This window comes from Gobius niger, assembly GCF_951799975.1.
Source record: "Gobius niger genome assembly, chromosome: 18".
NCBI classification, from domain to species: domain Eukaryota; kingdom Metazoa; phylum Chordata; class Actinopteri; order Gobiiformes; family Gobiidae; genus Gobius; species Gobius niger.
The window spans coordinates 2,159,074-2,181,976 of record NC_136869.1 but is presented as its reverse complement, the minus strand read 5'-3'; the positions used below and the strand labels follow the sequence as shown (position 1 = coordinate 2,181,976).

Below are 22,903 nucleotides of genomic sequence, written 5' to 3'. Positions count from 1 at the left end.
AATTCTAGTAACAGGAATTGTAATGAAAATTAGACAAAACTGATCAAAATGGACATTTTCAACAAAACTGTCCAACGTTTGACAGTTTTGTTGGATGTTCAAACTTCTAGTGTAAAAAAGAAGAAATATAGTTTGAATACTTTTAAATGCACACACGAGTCAACCAAAACTTACCGAAAACCCAACGACTTTTCGCTACAGGAATTGTTAAATAATATATGTAAAGCCTATTATTTCCTACGTTATTGTCTAATCAAACAAGAGGAAGGAAGACAAACAGAACAGATTGTTATTTTTCTCCAAATATCTTTTTATTAATCGTCAGACACAAATTTTCCTTCCGTAGAGTTTGATGTAGATGTAGAGTTTCAGCGCTTTGTCCTGGATCGAGTGAAGACAAAGTGAAGAAACTGATGGAATAATAATAATAATAAAAAAACTAAAGTTGAGCTGGAGGTTCTCAGTCGTCGTCCACGGTGGGTGTGATGGTCACTCCTCTGCGGATCTGGCCCCAGCCGATCAGACTGAAGAGAGAAAGGAACAGTTTAGTTTCATTTCATTCATTTAGAGTCGATTCAGGCGCCTCCGTTTTCCAAAAAGCAACAAAGACGTGGCTCGATCACACACAAAAAACGGCCAAAACTCATGCCCCTAGAGGCCGTAAGCGCCACTGCAGGTGTCGTAGCAAGTTGTGTTTTGGCTGTAAATGCTGTTTAACCCCTTAACTCCCACCTGAACCGAGCACATTTTATCCAGTTTGGCTTTACCCCAATCCAAAAGCTTCAGGGGGAAAAAAAGTTTAAAAAAATTTAGACAAAAAAACTGTCAAAAAATTGATAAAAAATGACTACAAAATGACCAAAAAATGACAAAAAAAACGGTCAAAAAATTGATAAAAATTGACCAAAATATGACAAAAAAAACTGTCAAAAAAACTGTCAAAAAAATGACCAAAAAATGTCAAAAAAACTGTCAAAAAATTGATAAAAAATGACAAAAAAAATGACAAAAAAATTGACGAAAAATGTACAAAAAAAGTTACAAAAATTAGTTGAAACCCCCCAAAAAATTATGGGGAAAAAAATCTGATGACGTGAGGAAAAAGATCCATTTAGATGAGTAAAAACTGTCAAAAAATTACTAAAAAACGGACAAAAAATTGCCAAAAAACGGACAAAAAAATGGACAAAAATGTACCAAAAAATGACTAAAAAATTAACGAAAAAGTGGCAAAAAAAGTGACAAAAAATGACCAAAATATGACAAAAAAATGACCCAAAAAAATTATGAAAAAGTGGCAAAAATGTGATAAAAATGAGTTGAATCACCCCCCAAAAAAATGATGGGGAAAAAAATCTGATGACGTGAGGAAAAAGATCCATTTAGATGAGTTTTGTAGGTCTTAGCTTTCAAATGAGGTGTTACACTACAGGATTTGGGTAAAGCTGAACTGGAGAAAATGCTCTCGGTTCAGGCGGGAGTTAAGAGGTTAAGTGGCGCTAGCCCGAAGTTAGCTTTGCCTGTTAGCTTCTTCTTCTGGGGTAAAGAGTTTTTCATTAGCAAGTTCTTGGGGAAATCTGTAAATATTCACTTTTGGGAGGTTGAAAGCTATAAAATCAGGCAGGAAGTAGATATTAGAATCAGAATTGTTTTATTGGCCATTGTTATGAACAGATTTACAACAAAAATTGGGTCGATCGTACAACATGAACCATAAGACAGAACACAGGACACTTAACAGACTTTTGTACAGTCATCATTAAAGCGTTAAACCTTTGCTCTGCAGCTGATGTTTCTGTGTTTGAACCCAGTCCAAGTTTTATTATTAATAAACAGTTGTTAACGCAGCAGAGAGAGAATAGAACCTATATCTTTCCACCAAAGTCTCCCCGTCACTAAGAAACCTCCAAAACAAAAACAAAAGCCACGTTCAAAAAGTAGGTGGATGACCCATGGAGCGACTGTCTTCACTCTGAACCTCACAGATCTTCAGCTCTTTGGTTTTAGCGCCACCTGTAGATCCTAACCCAAAGTAAGGAAAGAGTTTGTCGGCGGATGTTCCTTTGGGCACAGTGTGAGAGCACAGGGGGGTCATGTGATCAGCGTCAGAGAAGGACAGTGTTCCTTTGTTAAAGTCCAGCTTCACTCGGATCTTCTCTGGAGACTTCTTCACTTGCACAGGTTTAGATCCATTATCGTATTTTCCTTTATAGTAACCAAAACCCAATACTTCATTTAAAACTGAAGTAAGACTCTTTTCTTTCCTCTCGATCGACTCTTTGGCGACTCCTATGTCCCAGTGAGGGAGGTCCCCCACCTCCACGTCCCACTGGTGAGTCCCAGAGCTGTAGCCCACAGAGCCCAGGACTGTGGCCCAGTGACTGAACCGCTCTGGGACCTCAGGGAGTTCTTTATTCAGAGTCCCTGTGTTTCTCACTGAGCTCAGGTCGTCAGACAGACTGAGTTCTGGACTCGCAGTGTTTGGATCCAAAACGACAGGTTGATGTTTGACCAGTCTCTTCATCCGGGTCCAGACCCTGAAGCCCAGGTTTCCCAGGACTTTGGCCTGGTCCAGGAGCAGTCCTGCTTTGGGCCGTGGGCGGGGCGGGGTGCTCTCCTGTCGGGGCCTGTAGGTGTGTGTCTCCAGCTGCTGCTGCAGCTCCTGGATGATCTTGTCCACAGAGCTCAGCTTCTCCCGGAGCTTCTCCAGCTCTGGGCTGATGTTCTTCTTCTGTCGGAGCTGCTCCTCTCTCAGAGCGGATAAGGCCCTCTGCTCCTCCCCCTGAAGGAACTGGTGCAGCCGAGAGAACCCCGCCCTGATGTGGCGCTCGCAGTTTCCCGCCTGTTTCTCTGCGTAGAGCTGTATCTCCTCATAGCTCTGCTGTTGCTCCTCACACTGATGTTTCTCCTCAGTCAGAGCCTGCAGCTGTGAGGAGATCAGCTCCTTCAGCCTCCTCTGCGCCTCCTCTCCACTCACCACCGTGTGCTGTGGGTGCAGAGAGAACTCACAGAGCGGACAGAGCGGGCGCCAGTCGTCCAGGCAGAAGAGAGGGGGCACCTGCGGGTGAGAGGGGCACACGGACCACTGCCTCTGGGTCTGGGCTGAGGGCGGCTCTGACGCTCCCTGTGCAGGAGGCTCCTGTGTGGGCCGGTCCTGTGTGGGCCGGTCCTGTGTGGGCCGGTCCTGTGTTTGGGCTGTCAGCTGGAGCTTCTGTCTGAAGGAGATGCTCAGCTCTTTTAGAGCAAAGTTGACGTCTAAAGCCTCCTTTGAAGACCTCCTCCTGCAGACGGGGCAGGGCCTGCTCGGCTGTCGGGCCCAGTGCTCCGTGAGGCAGCGTTTGCAGAAGCTGTGGTGACAGCTCAGAGACACCGGCTCAGTCACAGCGTCCAGACAAACTGAACACGTCAGGAAAGACTCCAGAGAGGACTCTGCCATGTTTCTGGTCTCCTCTCCGCTCCGCTCTGTAGTTTCAGGCTGTAGATCCGCTCAGAGAGAGTTCACACTCTGGACAGAGTCGAGTCTGTGCTGTTGAAATCTGTGAATATTTTTGTTTAAACTTCCTGTTCATCCGGTCTGTGCATTGCTCTCTCCTGATCTCTCCATGTGACGCCGCAGATTCAAAGGGCACATGGCTCAAAACAACTCAGGTCCTACAGCGCCACCTGGAGGACGCTTTGATTCAGTGCACATAGTGTGGGCTGTTTTACTGCTGTTGTGTTGAAGCTCCTTTACGTTGGCTGTTGCTGAAAACTGTCGGCATAGATGAATAATAAAGCACAGAAGGAAATGTAGGCTCTTTTCAAGTATTCAGAGACTTGAAGCTCATGTCAGTGACTGTGTTTGGTTTGTCATGTACGTCTGTGGGACAAAACGACTTTCTTTTGAAACTTAAACACCTGGGGCGACAGTGGCACAGTGGGTCGAGCGGGTCGTCTCAGTGTGAATGGGCCAGTGGTTCATTGATGTAAAGCACATTTAAGTCGAGACCATTTTACCACATCCTCAATAACTGTCGGCATCGGCCCAGTTACACTGTTCACACACGAGTCAGCTAAAGTCTTTTATTATTGTTTCATATAAACTGTAGGTTGTGATAGTGTTGCAGGAAACTATGATAAAATGCAAATGATTATTGTCAAGCAAATGTTTAAAATTTACAAATAATGTCACTGTAAAGTGTAGAGTCATATGGAGCGACTAACGGCCCTAAAGTCTAGTCCCTTCGTCTGCACATGCGCCCTGTGTATATTTGTCCCGTCTTTAGCCGCTGCCGTCTCCCACACAGGAAATGACCACACACTGCATTCCAAATTATTATGCAAATGACATTTTTCTAAGATTTTCTAAATTGTCAACTCAAATGAGAGTCAGCATAATTTTCAAGTCTTTAACTGGTCGAGGATCATTTAAATGTGGTGGAAAAAATCTCCCAGTGATAACAGTATTTTTTTCAACAATAAATATAGTAAAAACCTCAAAATCCACTGTTCCAAATTATTATGCAACTCATCGTTTCAATACATTCTAAAGCTTGTAATTAACTGAAAATGGTAATTTGTTGAATTTGTAGCATTAGGAGGTCATATTTACTGAAATCAAAAGCTATTTCAATCAAAAAAATATTAACAGGTCAAGTTTTATTTGACCATAGGAGCCCTTGTGTGAAGCAGCTTCAAAATTCTTAAATCCATTAAACTTGTGAGTTTTTGGACAGTTTCTGCTTGGATTTCTTTGCAGGATGTTAGAATAGCCTCCCAGAGCTGCTGTTTGGATGAAAACTGCCTCCCACCCTCATAGATGTTTTGCTTGAGGCTCCAAAGGTTCTCAATAGGGTTGAGGTCAGGGGAGGAGGGGGTCCACATCATGAGTTTCTCTCCTTTTATGCCCATAGCAGCCAGTGATGCAGAGGTTTTCTTTACAGCAGGACATGGTGCGTTGTCATGATGAAGATGATCTTGTTCGGGAAAGCACAGCTCTTCTTTTTGTAGCATAGAAGAAAGTGGTCAGTCAGAAAGAGGTCATTTTCACAGAGATCATTCTCACGGATCCTAAAGGGACTGACCAGCTCTCTCACTATGATTCTGGCCCAAAACATGACTCCGCCCCCTCCTTACTGACGTCACAGCCTTGTTGGGACATTGTGGCCATTCACCAACTATCCACTACTCCATCCATCTGACCATCCAGGGCTACACGGCCTCATCAGTGAACAAGACTGTTTGAAAATGAGTCCTCATGTATTTCTGAGCCACTGCAGCCGTTTCTGTTCATCAGCTTCAATTAACAGTTTAGGGGAGGCCGGATAGAAGGTTTATGCACAACTGCAGCCTCTGGAGGGTCCTACACCTTGATGTTTGGGGGACTCCAGAGGCACCAGCAGCTTCAAACACCTGTATGCTGCTTTGTAGCATCTGTTCCCATAATCTGATGTGTTTGTCTGGCAGAAACCGTCCATATTGTGTCTTTATCGGCACAAACCCGAGTGTCTCTGAATCATCCACAAATCTCTCATCAGTTTGATGATTACGCTTAATCTTTCATGAAATATCGATGGTTTTCATACCTAGACCAAGGCATTCAACTATTTCACGCTTTTCATCAGCAGAAAGTCCCTTTTTCTTTACCATATTGCTTGAAAATGATGATCTGCTTAATAAAGTGGAACAAACTTTTTCAGTAGTTTTTCCCTTAACTGGGCTTAACCTGAAAACTAATCATCCCAGGTCTCTGAGATTAATGTCAGTGATTCATAGAGCCTGAGACACGACACCATCCATGAGTTTCAGATTTTTTTTTTTTTTTTTTTTACCTTTTTGACACAAAAGTACAATTTGCATAATAATTTGGAACGCAGTGTATAAGGATTACAGCATCATCTCAGTCACAGCCTTTGGTGCTACACGTGGATACCAAACATGTCAGTATTTGTGAATGAATAAGCGTGAGAAAGACCAGGGAGCCACACAGACATGGAGTCACTTCCTGGATAAATCTCCAGCTCAAAGACGCAAAACATCAGAGAATAAACATCGTATATCAGGAGTGCCCAAAGTGGGGCCGAAACAATTCTGTTGGCCCGCCAGACTGACCTGCTTTTGCGCTGCGTGTGGTAAATAACTCTCTCCCATTCATTCTCAAAGGTAAATAAGGATGCAGTACACTTTTTGACCACCAGAGTCAAATTGGGGGCGCTGTTTCACTCCTTTCGCAAAGTTAAGGAAACACTGTTGTGGTGTCTTGGTATTTATCAATCACAGAGCGTTGTAGCATCAACTTTCACAGTTTTCCAACTTTTATTGCAAAGGTTGTTACATCCACAACAGTATATGTTAAAAACTGACTTATAAAAGAATTGATGCTGAACTGACACTTTCAAAATAATCTAATGTGGCATTTTCTTTGAGTGAACGAATGAGGTAAAGTTACTGTAGGTGCTGTAGATGCAGGCGTTTTTTTGTTTTGTTTTTTGCTACAATGGTTGATTTTGTTCTACTAAAACTAGGCTTTTGCCGTAGATACCATTTGTTTTAATATAGCACGTTATTTGCATAGATAGAAACAAATGCAAATGTGGGCTATCGAAAACATTAAAAGTAAATAAAATAAAGCAGCTTTATAATTTGCAGTTGTATGTGTTTTATATGTGGGCACCCCTGTCGTAAAGCGAGAGTTTGGGTTGTTTTTCACTCTAACATTAAAACTAAGATGCACAAACCGTTTTCCAGCCCTGTGGAAACCTTTAGTGTGTGGGACTCACCGCCAGTGCTTCTCCACCCTCCTGCTCAGGGCGATCTTCTCCCCCACCTCGGTGCACACCGGGTTGGTCAGGACGATCTTGGCCAGATCGGCTTTGACGGCGCTCACTCTGCCCCCGGTGGACAGAGAGCCGATGTTCACCATCAGCACCTCGTTCTTCGACAGTTTCTGCACCTGAAGGAGCAGCAGACGCAGGGTCAACACAGGAAGGAGGACAGGAGAACTCTGTGGGTTCAGGGTCAACACAGGAAGGAGAGCAGGAGAACTCTGTGGGTTCAGGGGTCAACACAGGAAGGACAGGAGAACTCTGTGGGTTCAGGGGTCAACACAGGGAGGAGAACAGGAGAACTCTGTGGGTTCAGGGGTCAACACAGGAAGGACAGGAGAACTCTGTGGGTTCAGGGGTCAACACAGGGAGGAGGACAGGAGAACTCTGTGGGTTCAGGGGTCAACACAGGAAGGAGAACAGGAGAACTCTGTGGGTTCAACACAGGGAGGAAGAACAGGAGAACTCTGTGGGTTCAACACAGGGATGAGGACAGGAGAACTCTGTGGGTTCAGGGGTCAACACAGGGAGGAGAACAGGAGAACTCTGTGGGTTCAGGGGTCAACACAGGGAGGAGAACAGGAGAACTCTGTGGGTTCAGGGGTCAACACAGGGAGGAGAACAGGAGAACTCTGCGGGTTCAGGGGTCAACACAGGGAGGAGAACAGGAGAACTCTGCGGGTTCAGGGGTCAACACAGGGAGGAGGACAGGAGAACTCTGTGGGTTCAGGGGTCAACACAGGGAGGAGGACAGGAGAACTCTGCGGGTTCAGGGGTCAACACAGGGAGGAGGAACTCTGTGGGTTCAGGGGTCAACACAGGGAGAACAGGAGAACTCTGCGGGTTCAGGGGTCAACACAGGGAGAACAGGAGAACTCTGCGGGTTCAGGGGTCAACACAGGGAGGAGGACAGGAGAACTGCGGGTTCAGGGGTCAACACAGGGAGGAGGACAGGAGAACTCTGTGGGTTCAGGGGTCAACACAGGGAGGAGGACAGGAGAACTCTGTGGGTTCAGGGGTCAACACAGGGAGGAGGACAGGAGAACTCTGTGGGTTCAGGGGTCAACACAGGGAGAACAGGAGAACTCTGCGGGTTCAGGGGTCAACACAGGGAGGAGGACAGGAGAACTCTGCGGGTTCAGGGGTCAACACAGGGAGGAGGACAGGAGAACTCTGTGGGTTCAACACAGGGAGGAGAGCAGGAGAACTCTGTGGGTTCAGGGGTCAACACAGGGAGGAGAACAGGAGAACTCTGTGGGTTCAGGGGTCAACACAGGAAGGAGAACAGGAGAACTCTGTGGGTTCAGGGGTCAACACAGGAAGGAGAACAGGAGAACTCTGCGGGTTCATTCACTACAGCCATTTTGAGAGAGCAATTTTGTACAAGGCAGTTATTCTAATTTACTGCATTTACAGACCAACAGAAGGTTTGGTCATCATTGTAGTGTGATATAGACTGGTGCTGTGTGACTGAAAAAAGCAGAATACCCCCTCTTTAAAGTAGGAGTTGTAGGAGTTGCAATTAAAATTATACTCAATGACTCATAATTTACTTTAAAATTGTTAAAGTATAGGATAAAAAAATAAGTCAAAATGTCAGTAAATATATTAATTTCTATCATTTATCGGACCAGTAGAAACCTGCTCATTTGAGCTGTCAAAGATCTTAAATCTTGTTCCAGCTTTTGTTTCATCCAGAAAGGCCCAGTAATTAGAGAAACGTACAGGGTCATGTGATCACGACTCAACGGGAGAGACACGGTTTCGGAAAGAGGCGGCCATTTGTTTTCCCTGATTTGGAAATGACTGGATTCACAAAACTGTCACATTATCGTCTCCACGTTCGGACGCTTTTATGAGAGTCATGTGACCTTAGTCCATCTGTGCAGAGAGAGGAGATGCTGCACTCTGGGACAGTTTTTGTTTCACGTGGATAGGTCCAGCCGTTACAGAGATATTAACAATTAACCAAGACTAAAATCCAGCACTTTGACCGTTACCATAGCTACAACAATAGGATTCTTAGCTGCTCCTGTGAACCCCCAGTGTCCGGCTCATAAACGAATGTCCCGCGGTTGTACCTTGGCCGCCTTCTTGTCGCCCTCGGTGCGGACGCCCAGCAGCCGCCGCAGCAGGAAGTAGGAGATCTCCAGCTCAGTGAAGATCTCAGGCAGCGCCCCCACAGCGCCCAGAACCTGCCCCACCATCCGGTCAGCGCGGCACAGCGTCGGGTCGATCTTTGTGCCCACACCTGCAGAGAGAGGCACAAAGTTAGGACGAGGTTTGAGGAGACGCTGCAGGTGAAGACAGTTAAAACCTCTTACCACCCGCCAAAACCAAATGCATTTCTCTCCTCTTTGCCATTGTCGTCACTTTTTATTGCCCTTATGTGTTTTTGGCACTTTTTTAATGGCCAAAAACACATAAGGGATCTAAAAGCTTCTTCAAAATGGCGACAAAAACGAGAAGAAAATGAGGATGAAAATTGACAAAAAGTGACAAAAATCTAGCAAAAAAATGAAAATCCAAAAAACTTTTTTTTGTTTTTTGATGCATTTTTGCCACATTTTTTTCTGGATTTTTGTCATTTTTTTGCTGGATTTTTGTCATTTTCTTTGCTGGATTTTTGTCATTTTTTGCTGGATTTTTGTAATTTTTTTGCTGGATTTTTGTCATTTTTTGCTGGATTTTTGTCACTTTTTCACTGGATTTTTTCACTTTTTTGCTGGATTTTTGTAATTTTTTTACTGAATTTTTTCCATTTGTCGGATTTTTGTCCCTTTTTTTGCTGGATTTTTGTCACTTTTTTTGCTAGATTTTTGTCACTTTTTGCTGGATTTTTGTCACTTTTTTGCTGGATTTTTGTGCTGGATTTCTGTCATTTTTTTGCTGGATTTTTGTCACTTTTTTTTGCTGGATTTTTGTCATTTTTCTCAATCTTCATCCTCATTTTCTTCTCGTTTTTGTCGCCATTTTGAATAAGCCTTTAGATTTGGAGAATTTGGAGAACAGGAGAGAACACGTTCAGGTGGGAGTTAAGAGTTTAAGCTAGAGACGCGTGTGTTGGTGCAGTTACCGATGAGGCCTCCGGGGGCAGCGTACTGCAGGTCGTTGTGCTCCGCGAACAGAGACACGATCTTAGAGAAGATGGGTTTACACATCAGCTTCCCTTCCTGGTCTTTGGACACGATCCCCGGCCGCACCTCCAGCTCCTGCCCCACCTGAGAACAGACAACATTTACATTTAGGAAAACAACCAGGGGGAGGGAGCGTTATGTGTTAAAATCATGAAATCAATGATCTGAGAGTTTAAACCTCCTCAGTCCCAGCTCATATCCTTGAGTCTCCAACAGTTACAGCTCAGGGGCTGAACTCTGTAGGTTCTTAGCTTTTAAATGTGTTCATGTGCAGCTTTGAGCAAACCCGGTTCAGCTGTAGTGTCTTTATAAAAGTATGAAGAGTCTCCTACAAGCATTCACTGTAACTTTACTACATCGACACGTCCTCAAACGCCGCCATTTTAGCTTCATGTGGGGAAGAACCTTTCACACCCGAGGGATTAATCGATAAATCATCAAAATACTCTGATTAAAGGTCCTATATCATGCAAAATCGACTTTTGGAGCTTTTAGCCATGTTGTTATGCCATTTCCTTCTCAAAAACACCCCCAGAGAGGGTTTTGCTCTGAGCAGCTGCTCCGCCCTCTGCTGGTGAACGACTGAATGTTCAGTTGTGTCGTCACAGCGGAACAGAAGTGCTCGGCGTCTGTAATGTAATGTCTTAATTCTATGCTTATGGCCTCATTTTAACTTGTAAACCAGCCTTTTCATTATTTCTGTTGTCAGAAATAAATAAAAATAAAAAAAGGATGTGCCCGAGGTGCTTCCAGGTCAGCTGGGCCAAAACAAACACTTCCCCGATACTGATAACGATGATGTCACGGAGATAAAGAAGCGTGAGGACTTTTTTCAACCTTCCTAAAGAAGAGGCCACTCATCAGAAGTTCTTTTTTCTCTCCGGGATTCGGCGACTTTCACCAAAATAATGTTTTTCTGTGACTGTCACTGATGGATGTTTGTGAAGCTTCACCTCAATCAAAGTGGATTAACTTTTATAACCAACGCGAGTCCCCAATGTGATGGAGAGGCCAGGACAAAGCGGTGAGTCAAAACACGTGTTAGCCTGCGTGTTAGCCTGCGTGTTAGCCTGCGTGTTAGCCTGCGTGTTAGCCTGCGTGTTAGCCATTTATGAAGCTGTGTTGCAGATGTCAACTCCTTATAACTGCATCGTAAAGTTACTTCACTTATTTCTGTTTATTTATATTACAATAAAGTTGCATGTGCAGAGAGAGGGGGCGGAGTTAACTGAATCAAAGCGTTGTGTCTTCCGGGTTTGAAAAATACCTCCAGAAAACACTTATATTTATCACAAAAATGAGTGCTCCATAGTGGTAGAGGTACAATATATCATATACATGCCTATGCTTTACTTTGGAATGGCTAAAATAGCAGGATATAGCCCCTTTAATTGATAACCAAAATAATTAGTTGGAGCCCTAGATTAATCAGGATTAACTGCAATTAAATATTGACAAAAATCAAGTGCATTTCTTTTTTCTTTTTTTTTTATCAATTCTGGCCCATATATCAATCAATCAATCAATCAATCAAAGTGTATTTGTATAGCACCTTACAACAACACAAGGAAGACCAAAGTGCTTCACAGACAGATAAAACAATATTAAAAAATCAATCAATCAAATAAGTGCGATCTAAGTCTTAAAAGCTAGTTTGAAAAGATGTGTCTTCAATCTAGACTTAATAATATAAACCCACACATGTATGAAACAGACGCGTGCCACAGCAGAGACATGTTTTCAGAGGATTGTTCCGTGTCTTTAGTGTGACGTAAACACTGACCTTGAGGACTCCTTTGAGGATGCTGCCTCCGGCCACGCCCCCCTTCAGGTCGTCCACCTCGCAGCCCGGCTTGTTCACGTCGAACGACCGGATCACTGCGACACAGACACGTTACGTCTCACGCTCACACTCACGTTTCACAGACGTCACCGCTGCTCTTACCGATGAGCCGCGGCTCCGAGGTGAAGTCTCGAATGGGCACCGGGATCATCTTCACGATGTATTCACAGACCACCTCGATGTTGTACTTGAGCTGCGCAGAGATGGGGATGATGGGAGCGCCCTCTGCCACCGTCCCTGGAATTACAACAGGACGGGTCAACAGCTGGAGCTATCAGGGTGATTCTACAGGCAGCAGTGAGGTCTGTAAAGGCTCCATCAGGGTGATTCTACAGGCAGCAGGAAGGTCTGTAAAGGTTCCATCAACACATCACAAAAATTGTAATAAGAATATTCGTGCTTTATTCCAGAAAGAGCTTGTATCTATTCCCCATGTTGTATCATATTGGACCCAATTTGTAGGTAATATTTCATGGAAAAATATATGGACACTTCCCAACAAATTTCTGATAACAAACAAAGTAAAAGAGGTTTCGTACAAAATCATCCATAAATATTATCCAGTTAATTCTTTTATGACTAAATTCAAAAGGGACATTGATGTGAACTGCTCTTTTTGTGGAGATCATCCAGAGACAATACAACATTTTTTTTGGACATGTTCTTATCCCAAGAAATTCTGGAAAGACTTATGTAGTTTTATAATTGGACATCTATACAAGGACTTTACACTGAAATGGGAAAACGTTATTTTTTGTTTCTTCAGAAAGCAAAAGAATGAAGATATCTATTTTATTATTAATTTACTTATCCTTTTATCCAAATTTTATATTCACAAATGTAAATACTCTAAGCAGAAACCCAACTTTGCACATTTTTTTAGTGATACTCTCTCATATATCAAGATCTTGGAAGGTTCTGATAACAAAAAGGCTCTAAAAACTATCAGTATTTGCTCAAAATATAATATATTTGTAACTGAATAATTGGATTGTACAATTCTGTTACCCCCTGGCATACTTTGTATACTCGTATACTTTTCAATAAATAATAAAAATAAAAATAAAAATAAAAAAGGTTCCATCAGGGTGATTCTACAGGCAGCAGCAGCAGGAAGGACTGTAAAGGTTCCAAACAGAGGAACCAGGGATATTCAACATTCAAAAGCAAAGTGGACACAAGGGGAACTTTTGAGCAAAATATTGTGCACAGTCGAATGCGAGTTACAACACAATTTTGTATTTTCTATGAACTTATGGATTAAAAAAGTTACATAAATTAGGTTTTCATTCCACTCTCCGCACAGCACCTCCACTTCAGTCGCTCCTACAGACGCCAAACCTGGAGCTCGGCCTTAACAACATCTTGAAGGTTTTTTCACAGGGATTTTTTATTTAATTCCTGCCCTATTTATTGAGCAAAATCCATTTTACATCATTCATCAACATCAACACATTCTTTGCAAACTCAGCAAAAAACAATAAAAGAAGTTAAACATGTGTCAAAGTTCAGTTTTAGTTGAACTAAATTAGGAAATGTTAAACATATCGTGCTGAAATGGTTTGGTAACATATCACAATAAAATCGTTATCTCGATATTGCACAGCCATATTAGCCTGGCTATTGCCAGACTAAATATCACAGGTCATATTTAGTCTGGGGACCAGACTCCGCTGCGCGTCGTGGTGTTCTTGACTCCGCGTCGTGCATTACATCGTCTAACGCGGCTCCTCGTGGTTTAATCCGCTTATACCAGGGTCCCACAAATGTAACATTTATAATAAATGTTTTTTCATTGACTAAAGTCACTAAATCTGCCAGACTACGGGACTATTTTGTGTGGGTTATTAGCCGGTCACTGAAGGCTGGTCTCAGAGCGAGTCATTCTCCGCAGCTATTACGAGGATCTCAGTCAGGCTCAACGACACAACATCAGCACAGAATCACAACACAACAGGACTAACCCGGAAACACTTTTCCCTGGAAGTAAACACCGATATGCGGCACTCGTGGGCAGGAGTTATTTCACTTTTACGCTGTTTAACCTGAAGCTAAAGCTAGCTAGCTCAACCAGCTCAACTGTTTATGGAAACAGCTGCGGTGGAGTCGCTCACACCTGGGCCCCCCCAACTCAAACTTTTATGTTTGACTTTACTAATCCAGACAAATATGCTTCAATGCAGGATCATTTTATGTACGCCTGAAAATGATGAATAGCCTTAACTGTTTCCAATAGAAATGTAAAGCTCATATGTTATTAACAGTAGCTAACCGAGCTGCTCACTCTCCTCTACAAACATTTAGCAAACACTAAATCCATCCCATACGTTCCTGTCAGTCACTAATTACGTGTTTATCTGATTCAGCTGTGTCATGCGTTGCTATGGCGACGCCACAGCGGAGTGACATCCCAGTGATTTAACTACCGGACTACGTGTGCGGTTACACCAAAATAATGCACCAGCCAATCAGAATCCAGTATTCACCAAGACCATGGTATAAATTTCCTTGTAGGAGAGGTGAGGTTTACGATCGAGTCGTTTATTGTGCTGAATGTCTCTCATATGTGTCTGCAGTCGCCACCGCCAATCGTATCATCGTATCAGATGACGTATGACGTACCTGCTGTAAACTTTCAGCTAAACTATTTAGAACACATCAAAGCTTGATCGAAAGATGGCGTCGCGTCTGCTGCCGTCATGTTGGATCTGTAAATAAACTTTTTTTAATTTTCATCCATAAACAAACTACAAGCTCCCGTAAGTGGAATAACTCGTCATCGTCTTGCCTCCTCGTTCTGTGATTGGTCCCAAATCCATGTGAAGATTTGGGCCATGGTCCCCAGACTGTAGTGAAATGATTGGAGCCACACAGCGGCAGCCTGAGGATTCCCAGGCCATATCGCAAGTTACTTCTATTCTGTGCAGCCCTACAGTTATTTTTCCCTGTTCAGCTTCAGCGTCTCACCTTAAAGGTCCTATATCATGCAAAATCGACTTTTTGGAGCTTTTAGCCATGTTGTTTTGCTATTTCCTTATCAAAAACACCCCCAGAGTGGTTTGTGGCTTCATTCACGGAGCTCCCAGTAATCCTCCTGAATCCTGCTCTCTGAGCAGCTGCTCCTCCCTCTCCTGGTGAACGACTGAGTGTTCAGTTGTGTCGTAACAGCGGAACGGAAGTGCTCGACGTCTGTAATGTAATGTCTTAATTCTATGCTTACGGCCTGATTTTAATTTGTAAAGCAGCGTTTTCATTATTTCTGTCGTAAGAGAGAAACAAAGAGTAAAAAATTTAAATTTAAAAAAACAAAAAAAAACAAAAAAAAGGATGTGCCCGAGGTGCTTCCAGGTCAGCTGAGGCCAAAACAAACCCTGAGCGTCTGAACAGATCAGTCATGTTTGCGCTGCAGCTGATGATGGAGCTCGTTATAACTGGACACAGCTGTTCTTCATTCTTAACTAATGATAATGTCACGGACGGAGAAAAAGAAGCGCGTTTGGCTACGAGGACGAGGAGTTTATATTCAACCCTTTTCAGGAAGAGGCCACTCAGCTGTTTTTTTCTCCGGGATTCAGCGACTTTCACCAAAATATTGTTTTTCTGTGACTGTCACTGATGGATGTTTGGTGAACCTTCGCCAGAATCAAAGTGGATTAACTTTTATAACCAACGCGAGTCCCACAATGTAAACAACGATGGAGCAGAGGGTGAGTCAATCCAAACGCGGGTTAGCATATTAGCTTGTGTGTTAGCATATTAGCATGTGTGTTAGCCATTTATGAAGCTGTGTTGCAGATGTCAACTCCTTATAACTTATATTCACTTATTGTTGTTTATTTATATTACGGTAAAGTTGTATGTGCGGAGAGAGGGGGCGGAGTTAACTGAATCGAAGTGTTGTGTCTTCCGGTTTCAAAAAATACCTCCAGAAAACACTTATATTTATCACAAAATGAGTGCTCCATAATGGTAGAGGTACAATATATCATATAAATGCCTATACTTAACTTTGGAATGGCTAAAATAGCATGATATAGGACCTTTAAAAAGTGTTTCCATTTGAAGAATATGATCAGGAAATGAAGCAGGAACGATTAAAGGCTAAAGTGGCGGAGCTTTACCTTGTACGAAGGCCAGGATCTGCTCGTACTGCTCTTTGGCCTGGGACTCTTTGACCAGGTCGATCTTGTTCTGCAGGATCAGGATGTGCTTCAGCTTCATGATCTCGATGGCGGCGAGATGCTCCGAGGTCTGCGGCTGAGGACACGACTCGTTTCCGGCTGCAGACAGACGGGAAACAGCTCGGTGAGGAACCCGGCGTTAGGCAGAGTGTGTGAGGTTCAGTGTTTTTTACCGATGAGCAGGAGCGCGGCGTCCATCACGGCGGCTCCGTTCAACATCGTGGCCATGAGGATGTCGTGGCCGGGACAGTCCACGAACGACACGTGTCTGCAGAGGAGAACTTCGTGAGTCAATCTGGAATCTTTCTCAGACCGGGTTTTGCAGCTTTTCTTTTACCTGACGAGTTTGAAGTTGCCCTTGGTGCCGGTCAGGTCTGTGGGGAACTCGTCTGGAGTGCTGCTGCCGCACGACCGGTAGCACTCGGGCCGCGGGCAGCTCGGGTCGTCCAGCTTATAGATCTGCACAAAGAGGAAACGCGTCAATCAACATCTCACATCAGCTCACAGACGGAAAGAGGCGGCTCGCTCCAAGAACAGGGTCCACACAGGCAGCAGGAAGTCAAAAGTAACAGAGCTCCACAGTCCCGCCCCTTTGCGGTCTTGCTGCTCCGATCTGGAAGCAAAAAATCCCTGTCGTGACCATAAGACGTTTCATTTCAATCCAAAAAGAAGACGACATGTTGAAGGAAAGGCAAAGGTACAAGGCTGTGACATCATTCACTTCCTGACTATAGAAACTCCGTATCCCAAGAACCATTGCGACATCGCGCCCGCTGGTCAAGGCAACCAGGTTTTCAGCAAACACGGCCAGTTTCTTTTACTTTGCAGACAAAAGTTCTAGATTATTTCACTATTAAACAATCTGAATCAGGCTAATGGGAATAAAAATGATGGTGGTTCGTTTAATTGGATCGTTGGGAACATTTTTTTGATCCATCTGACGTTTTTCTTACTCTCAGTGTTAGATATGGATAAAACGTCAACTCTCTGCCTGGATTATGTTTTAATATAGGGCTGCAACTAACGATTATTTTGTAATCGATTAATCTATCAATTATTTTTAAGATTAATCGAGTAATCGCTTGGCTGTGAATGGTGTAGGAAAATTGTATTTTTTCAAAACATTTCTCACATATAGCTTAAGTGGCGCTGCTTGAAGATGTGTTGATGGAGTAAACCAAAGGGAAATGTTTGTTGGAGGCTCTATTCATTAAATTTACAATGGAAGAAATGTACACAGACTCTAACTATATAAACAAAGTACAAAAATACTACGTTTTTATGTCATTTTTGATTCATTTGAGTCTATGTGAACCAAAAAACGATTAATCGATTACTAAAATAGTTTTTGACTATTTAAATAATCGATTAGTCGTCGATTAATCGATTAGTCGTTTCAGCCCTATTTAAATACATTGTTTATAATATGTCGTCTACATTACAATAAATAAACACATGTGGGAACGTGAAGCTCCACCAATCAAAAGCCTCGTAGTAGATCCCGAGCATCCTGGGTAATGTAGTTCTAGGACGAAGGCTCGCAGTTAAACTGTATTTTTCCGTAAACTAGATGAGCGCTATCCTCTTCTTCTTACTGCAGACTTTGTCTTATGATACAATAGTTAATTTATCTGTAGTTCATCACTATTCACATGGTGTCTCCTGTCCCCCCCCCCTCGGGAGTGCCTCTCTAGATTGAACGGAGGAACCTGCATTCTGGAATCTGAGGACTGGACGGTCTGTGATCTTGGCCCGTCTGCTGAGGGATCCTTCGGCCCTGGGTCTCTATAGCCTGTCCGTCCATGGGAGTGGATCTCTCCTTCTGTGGTTCTCCCCAAGGTTTCTCTTTTCTCCTGCCGGGTTTTTGAGTTTTTCCTTGCCGTGCTGGAGAGTCTAAGGACGGGGGACGCCCACGCCGCTCGTCACTACCTCCTATTGGACATTATATTTGCCATTATATTTACCTGAACTTTTAATTGTCATATTTATTGCTCTGTTTTATTGCCTTGATGTTTGTTGCAGCTGTGAGGCCACTTCTGTTGTGATATTGGGCTCTACAAAACCATTAAACTTGAAACTTGAAACTAGATGGATCTCAGACGTGCTTTTTTCACCTGCGTCTGACTTTGCGGTCGCTTTAAAACCACAGAGCTGGATTCCGCCCAAGAGGACGGAGTTATGGAGTTAAAGACTTTATTCCAAATCAATACGGTCTCAAAGCAAGGGGGGTTTTACTTCCGGACCGGAGAGGAGGCGGGACTGTGGAGCTCTATGCTGGTTGCATTCAGTGTGATTGACAGCACATGGAGCCAATCAGACACATCCATTAGTTTAAGCCCCACGCAGTCAGCTGTTAATGCCACTTATCTCCATTTCCTCCGTTAGCTCCTCGCGGCTCACCTTAGCGTTGGCGTATCCTAACTTGATGGTGATGTTTCTCTCCAGCTCGTTCTTGAATCTGACGGTGTGGACCCCGGAGATGGCTTTGACCACCGTCGACTTCCCGTGGGCCACATGACCGATGGTTCCTGACGACGAGACACAAAAGCAGAAAGAAGAGTTTGACGTTTAGCTTAAACACTCATGTCTGTGTGTGTTTGGCAGGAGGGGGCAGGTTCTCACCGATGTTGATGGTGGCCTGTCTGCTGATGATTTCTTGAGACAGAGGTGTGAGTGTGGTCACGTCCTGAAGAGAAAAGAAAAAAAAGATTAGGATTTCAAACCACAAAGCTACAAAACTTAACATAAGACGGGGAATAAAAGACTTTAACTTGTGTTTTTTTTTTTATTTGCTATACAAAAAAAGTTGTTTATTTTTCCCTATAAAAGGCTTTACATGGAACAATGTGCCGGTCTAGCCCAGGGCCGAAGATGCCCTGGGCTAGACCAACAAGCCGCACAAACCGGAGTAACGGGAGGAAAACTACATAGACACAGAGAGAACATGCAAACTCCACACAGAAAGGCCTGTGGGAATCGAACTTGAGACCTTGCTATGAAGCTTAAGCTCTAACCACTGCACCACCCTTGGGTAAAGCAGGGCAGCAAAGGGGTGGGGGACAACTTTCAATAAGATAAGACAACTTTATTCATCTCAAAGGAAATAACTTTGCCAGGAGGAGCAGCATAAAAGACATTCAAAGCTATTATAACACAGCAGTTCAAAGTAACTCTTTCCCCTAGAGGCCATAAGCGCCACTGCAGGCGTCGTAGCATGTTACGGTTTTTACTCATTAATTGTCCGTGGGAGTAAATACTACGTTGACAGAAAAGACAGAGGGACAGAGGGATACTGTTCATCCAGTTACACAATGGAGATCATTTTTTCCACTCAAACTTGGCTGTAAATACTGTTTAAAGCGGCGCTAAACCACAGTTAGCTTTGCCCGTTAGCCTGTTAGCTTCTTTTTCCTGATTCTATTAGTGTGTATTTGTTGCTCTGGTCAAGTTGTATTTGTGGTTTTCTGTCCAGAGACACCAGGGGGAAATGAAAGACCCCCCAATCATCCCATTAACACTTGTATTACCCTCAGAGGGACGACGGGAAGGATTTATTAAGGTAAATAACCTACTTAGTACTGCTTTAAAATATAAATAACAGAACAACAATAACAAGAGGAAGTGCAAACTGTAGCTTGTGATGTTCCCTTATTCCTCCTTTCTGAAAGGGGAAGAACTGAACAGTCCAATGACAGAAGGGAAGGAGCTCCTGTGGTTCTCCTTGCAGCAGCAGCGTGGCTTTCTTAGTCTCCTACTCAAGGCGCTCTTGTAGGAGAGGTTTTCATGCAGGGGGTGGGATGGGTTTCCCCGGACACTGAGCAAAGGGAACTTTTTCAAAATGTTTAAAACTATACCTTTAAACATTTTGGTGTCGATTTGACAATTAGTGAACTATTACTTAACCATCAATTATGTTTTTGAACCATAAAACATGCGTTTGATCCACAACCCACACAAAAGTGAGAGGCACCATCGTCAGGGTCATGAGGACTCTTTCAACAACATTAGGTTTGCCTGGACACATTGTTTTGTGTCATTGTTTAACCCTTGTGTGCCCCATAATGCAGAGTTACACTCGTGGTCACCTGGGGTCATTTTTGACCCCATTTTGTTTCTCTAATATCTCAGCCATAAAATATCATTTTTCAATAAGTTTGGGTTCTATCTTTAGTGTAGCTTCAGACTAATGGCCTGATACAAAAAATTTGTGTTTTTTATTTTTTTTTTCAGTTTGTAGGCCTCGTTTATGTAAAAAAAACAACAGTCAGAAAATATCAAAAATCGAATTCTGAGGATAACTCGGACTATCTGGTCAGTTTCCAAGTGGAAATAGTCAAACTTTTGTGTTAATGCAATTTTTGAATTTTCTCATACAAATAGTTACACTCGTGGTCACCATTTTGTTTCTCTAATATTTCACTCATAAAACAACATTTTGAAATAAATGTGGGTTCTATCTTTAGTTTGACATAAAAATGCACTGATAGTAAATTTACCAGTTTTTTATTATTTTTTGAGTTGGTGGGACATGTTTATGTAAAAAAAAAAGTCAAATTTTGAGCCAAAAATGGCCCTGTAACACTGAACATCCATTATTGACCCCAGGGACGACACAAGGGTGAAACGTTTGGTGCAGCCCTGTGAGGCCACTCCTGTTGTGACATTGTGCTATACCGGGGATAGGCAAGTTCACTCGGTGGAGGGTCGTTTTTCTTCACCGTCAAAAGGCTAAGGACGCCCCAACTGTAGACCGAAGTACAGCACTACTTTCAACAAATGCTAGTGTTGTACGTCATATTACTGGGTGTTGAACCAAGCACATTTCTACAGTTTGGCTTCACCCAAAATCTAGAAGCATCAAAACAGTAACGAAAACAAGGATAAAAACACGGCAAAACAGTAAAAAAAAAACAAAAAAAACAAGGTGAAACACACAATAAAAAAGAATTGAAAAAAGCCATGTAAACGCAACAAGAACGCGCAGAAGTTATGATCAGTTTTGTAGGTCTAAGCTTTCAAATGAGGCTTTCGAATGACCATCCACAGCCAAGCGATTACTCGTAAGAATAATCGATTACCAAAATAATCGTTAGTTGCAGCCCTTGAGCACAACAATGACAGACGATACGTTTAGTTACAAATTCAATCAAACACCTGCTGGCTCCTACAAAACAAACACGAGCTTAAACATTAGTCACAATGACCAAGAAAACACTGGAAATGTAATTAAAACACAAAGCCTTTTATCATAAACAGTTAGCAAGTGTTCACTGTTTGCATCATCATCATCGCCGCTGCTTCAATGGACGATTTCCGCCAAATCTCCACCGGTTTAATTGGAGACAACACAAAGACATATTTTCAAGACCGACAGCGTGTCACTTGTAAACAGAAACTTTACTGTAGTTGATTTTGTTGAGGTTTTAATCCATAATCCCCCACATGGAGCTCCACAGCGGGCAGGGCCTCGCTCATGTGTCCGGGGGAAGCAGCTGTAGCACCGGCCTCCGTTACTCATAAAACCGGCCTCATATTTCACCATTTAACCACCCAGATGAACCCTAAAGCTCCCACACCGCTCCATAACCCTGTAGAGAAATAAAAAACGCGACTTACTAGAGTAGTGAGGTCTTGTTTGGACAGATGCGGCTGCCCAAGCGTTGTTCCAGACTCGTCGCCCGCCATCTTGACTGAAAAGGGAATGAAAGAGGCGCCCTCCGCGAACGCCGGGATAAAACTCAAAAACAATTCTACTTCGAGCGAATTTACCACCGAATATTCCAGTATAAGTGACTATGTTTTAAAAAATTGCAATGAAATACGTGAAGTTTTAAAAGCGGGAGTTATTTTCCCGTGACAGACAAAAACGGGTCCACTTTTAATCCAGCATGTGTCGCCTCTGTTGAGAAATAGGGGTCCTTCAGTGGAAGCTGATGCAATTCATGTTTATTAAGGGATATTTAATTTATTAATTGTCGTGTTCCGTTCGTATCAGTATGATATACGTGTATAAGAAACTATATGGACTTTAAGAGGGTTTAAATATGTTTGAATGATTTAAATAAAAATGAAACTGCTTTGAGGCGTATTTCAGGTCCGTCGCTGGAGATTGACGTCACACCATCATCGATTTTTGTAGTTTTTTCGATTCAGAACTTGTAGTACAGAACTTTATCTTTCTAAAATAGAACATGTCAGTGCAATACTGTAGTTTTATGGGGGGGGGGGAGGTATTTAATGCGGATACACATTATAAACAGTTTGCAAAAAATGTTACAGTTAAATAATTTGATATAAAAACAATTTTATACATTGTTTAGTATTGTTTATTGTTTGTACCCCATTTTCAAGGTATTCAGTGTATATAGTTGTGTATAATTGGGTAAATGATTGTCAGCAGCTTTGATATTTCTTTACAGCTAAAGTCCAAGGTCCAACAGGTACATCCAATTGATGATTTCTCAATTCATTTGTACTGTACATATCACAATAGATACAGACGGCATCTCTGGAATCGCCCATATATGGTCATGTTTGAAAACAGTTAAGGGGGAAAACAATTTAGAGAAAAATCTAAACTTTCTCATATTATTCAAAAACGACTTTAACAACGCTGAAATATGAATACATCAAGTTACAATGCTAACTTGATGCTTCGGGATAATTCTAACGGTTCGCTAGCGCTAGCTACAACTACCGTTTTATCACTACTAAACAATCTGCTGTGAGAAAATATCCATATGGACCCGATTTACACTTGATTTTTTAATGTTTGGTAAATAGGTTAATATTCCACCAGAAAATGGCTAAAAAAGGTGGACATTTGTGTGTCCCAAACGATTCTATTTCCCCCCTCAGCGAAGCCACGCCCCCTTCTATACAGACGGCATCTCTGGAATCGCCCATATATGGTCATGTTTGAAAACAGTTAAGGGGAAA

General features: G+C 42.8%; 2 protein-coding genes across 2 annotated transcripts; both read right to left on the bottom strand.

Moving 5' to 3' along the window:
- Positions 1–292: 292 nt before the first annotated feature.
- eif2s3 (eukaryotic translation initiation factor 2, subunit 3 gamma) lies at positions 293–21,684 on the bottom strand. Its single transcript, XM_079576468.1, has 12 exons — positions 21,581–21,684; positions 18,587–18,650; positions 18,365–18,492; positions 16,302–16,423; positions 16,138–16,232; positions 15,905–16,063; positions 11,886–12,020; positions 11,724–11,818; positions 9,880–10,024; positions 8,885–9,054; positions 6,759–6,931; positions 293–524 (listed from the first exon to the last, which is right to left on the bottom strand). The coding sequence occupies exons 1-12, from the start codon at positions 21,647–21,649 to the stop codon at positions 461–463; spliced, it is 1,419 nt and encodes a 472-aa protein (XP_079432594.1). The 5' UTR covers positions 21,650–21,684; the 3' UTR covers positions 293–460.
- LOC306977776 (E3 ubiquitin-protein ligase TRIM35-like) lies at positions 1,931–3,436 on the bottom strand (the record flags this gene model as incomplete). The annotated part of the gene is made up of 1 exon (XM_079576218.1): positions 1,931–3,436. One exon carries the CDS (start codon positions 3,434–3,436, stop codon positions 1,931–1,933), a length of 1,506 nt encoding a protein of 501 aa, XP_079432344.1.
- Positions 21,685–22,903: the final 1,219 nt, after the last annotated feature.

Excerpts from the sequence above, each read along its gene's own strand:
- eif2s3 (XM_079576468.1), bottom strand. The coding sequence starts at position 21,649 with ATGGCGGGCGACGAGTCTGGAACAACGCTTGGGCAGCCGCATCTGTCC. Across the intron at positions 18,651-21,580 it reads AACAAGACCTCACTACTCTA|GACGTGACCACACTCACACC; the intron begins GTAAGTCGCGTT and ends TTTTCTCTTCAG. Across the intron at positions 10,025-11,723 it reads TCCTCAAAGGAGTCCTCAAG|GTGGGGCAGGAGCTGGAGGT; the intron begins GTCAGTGTTTAC and ends GTCTGTTCTCAG.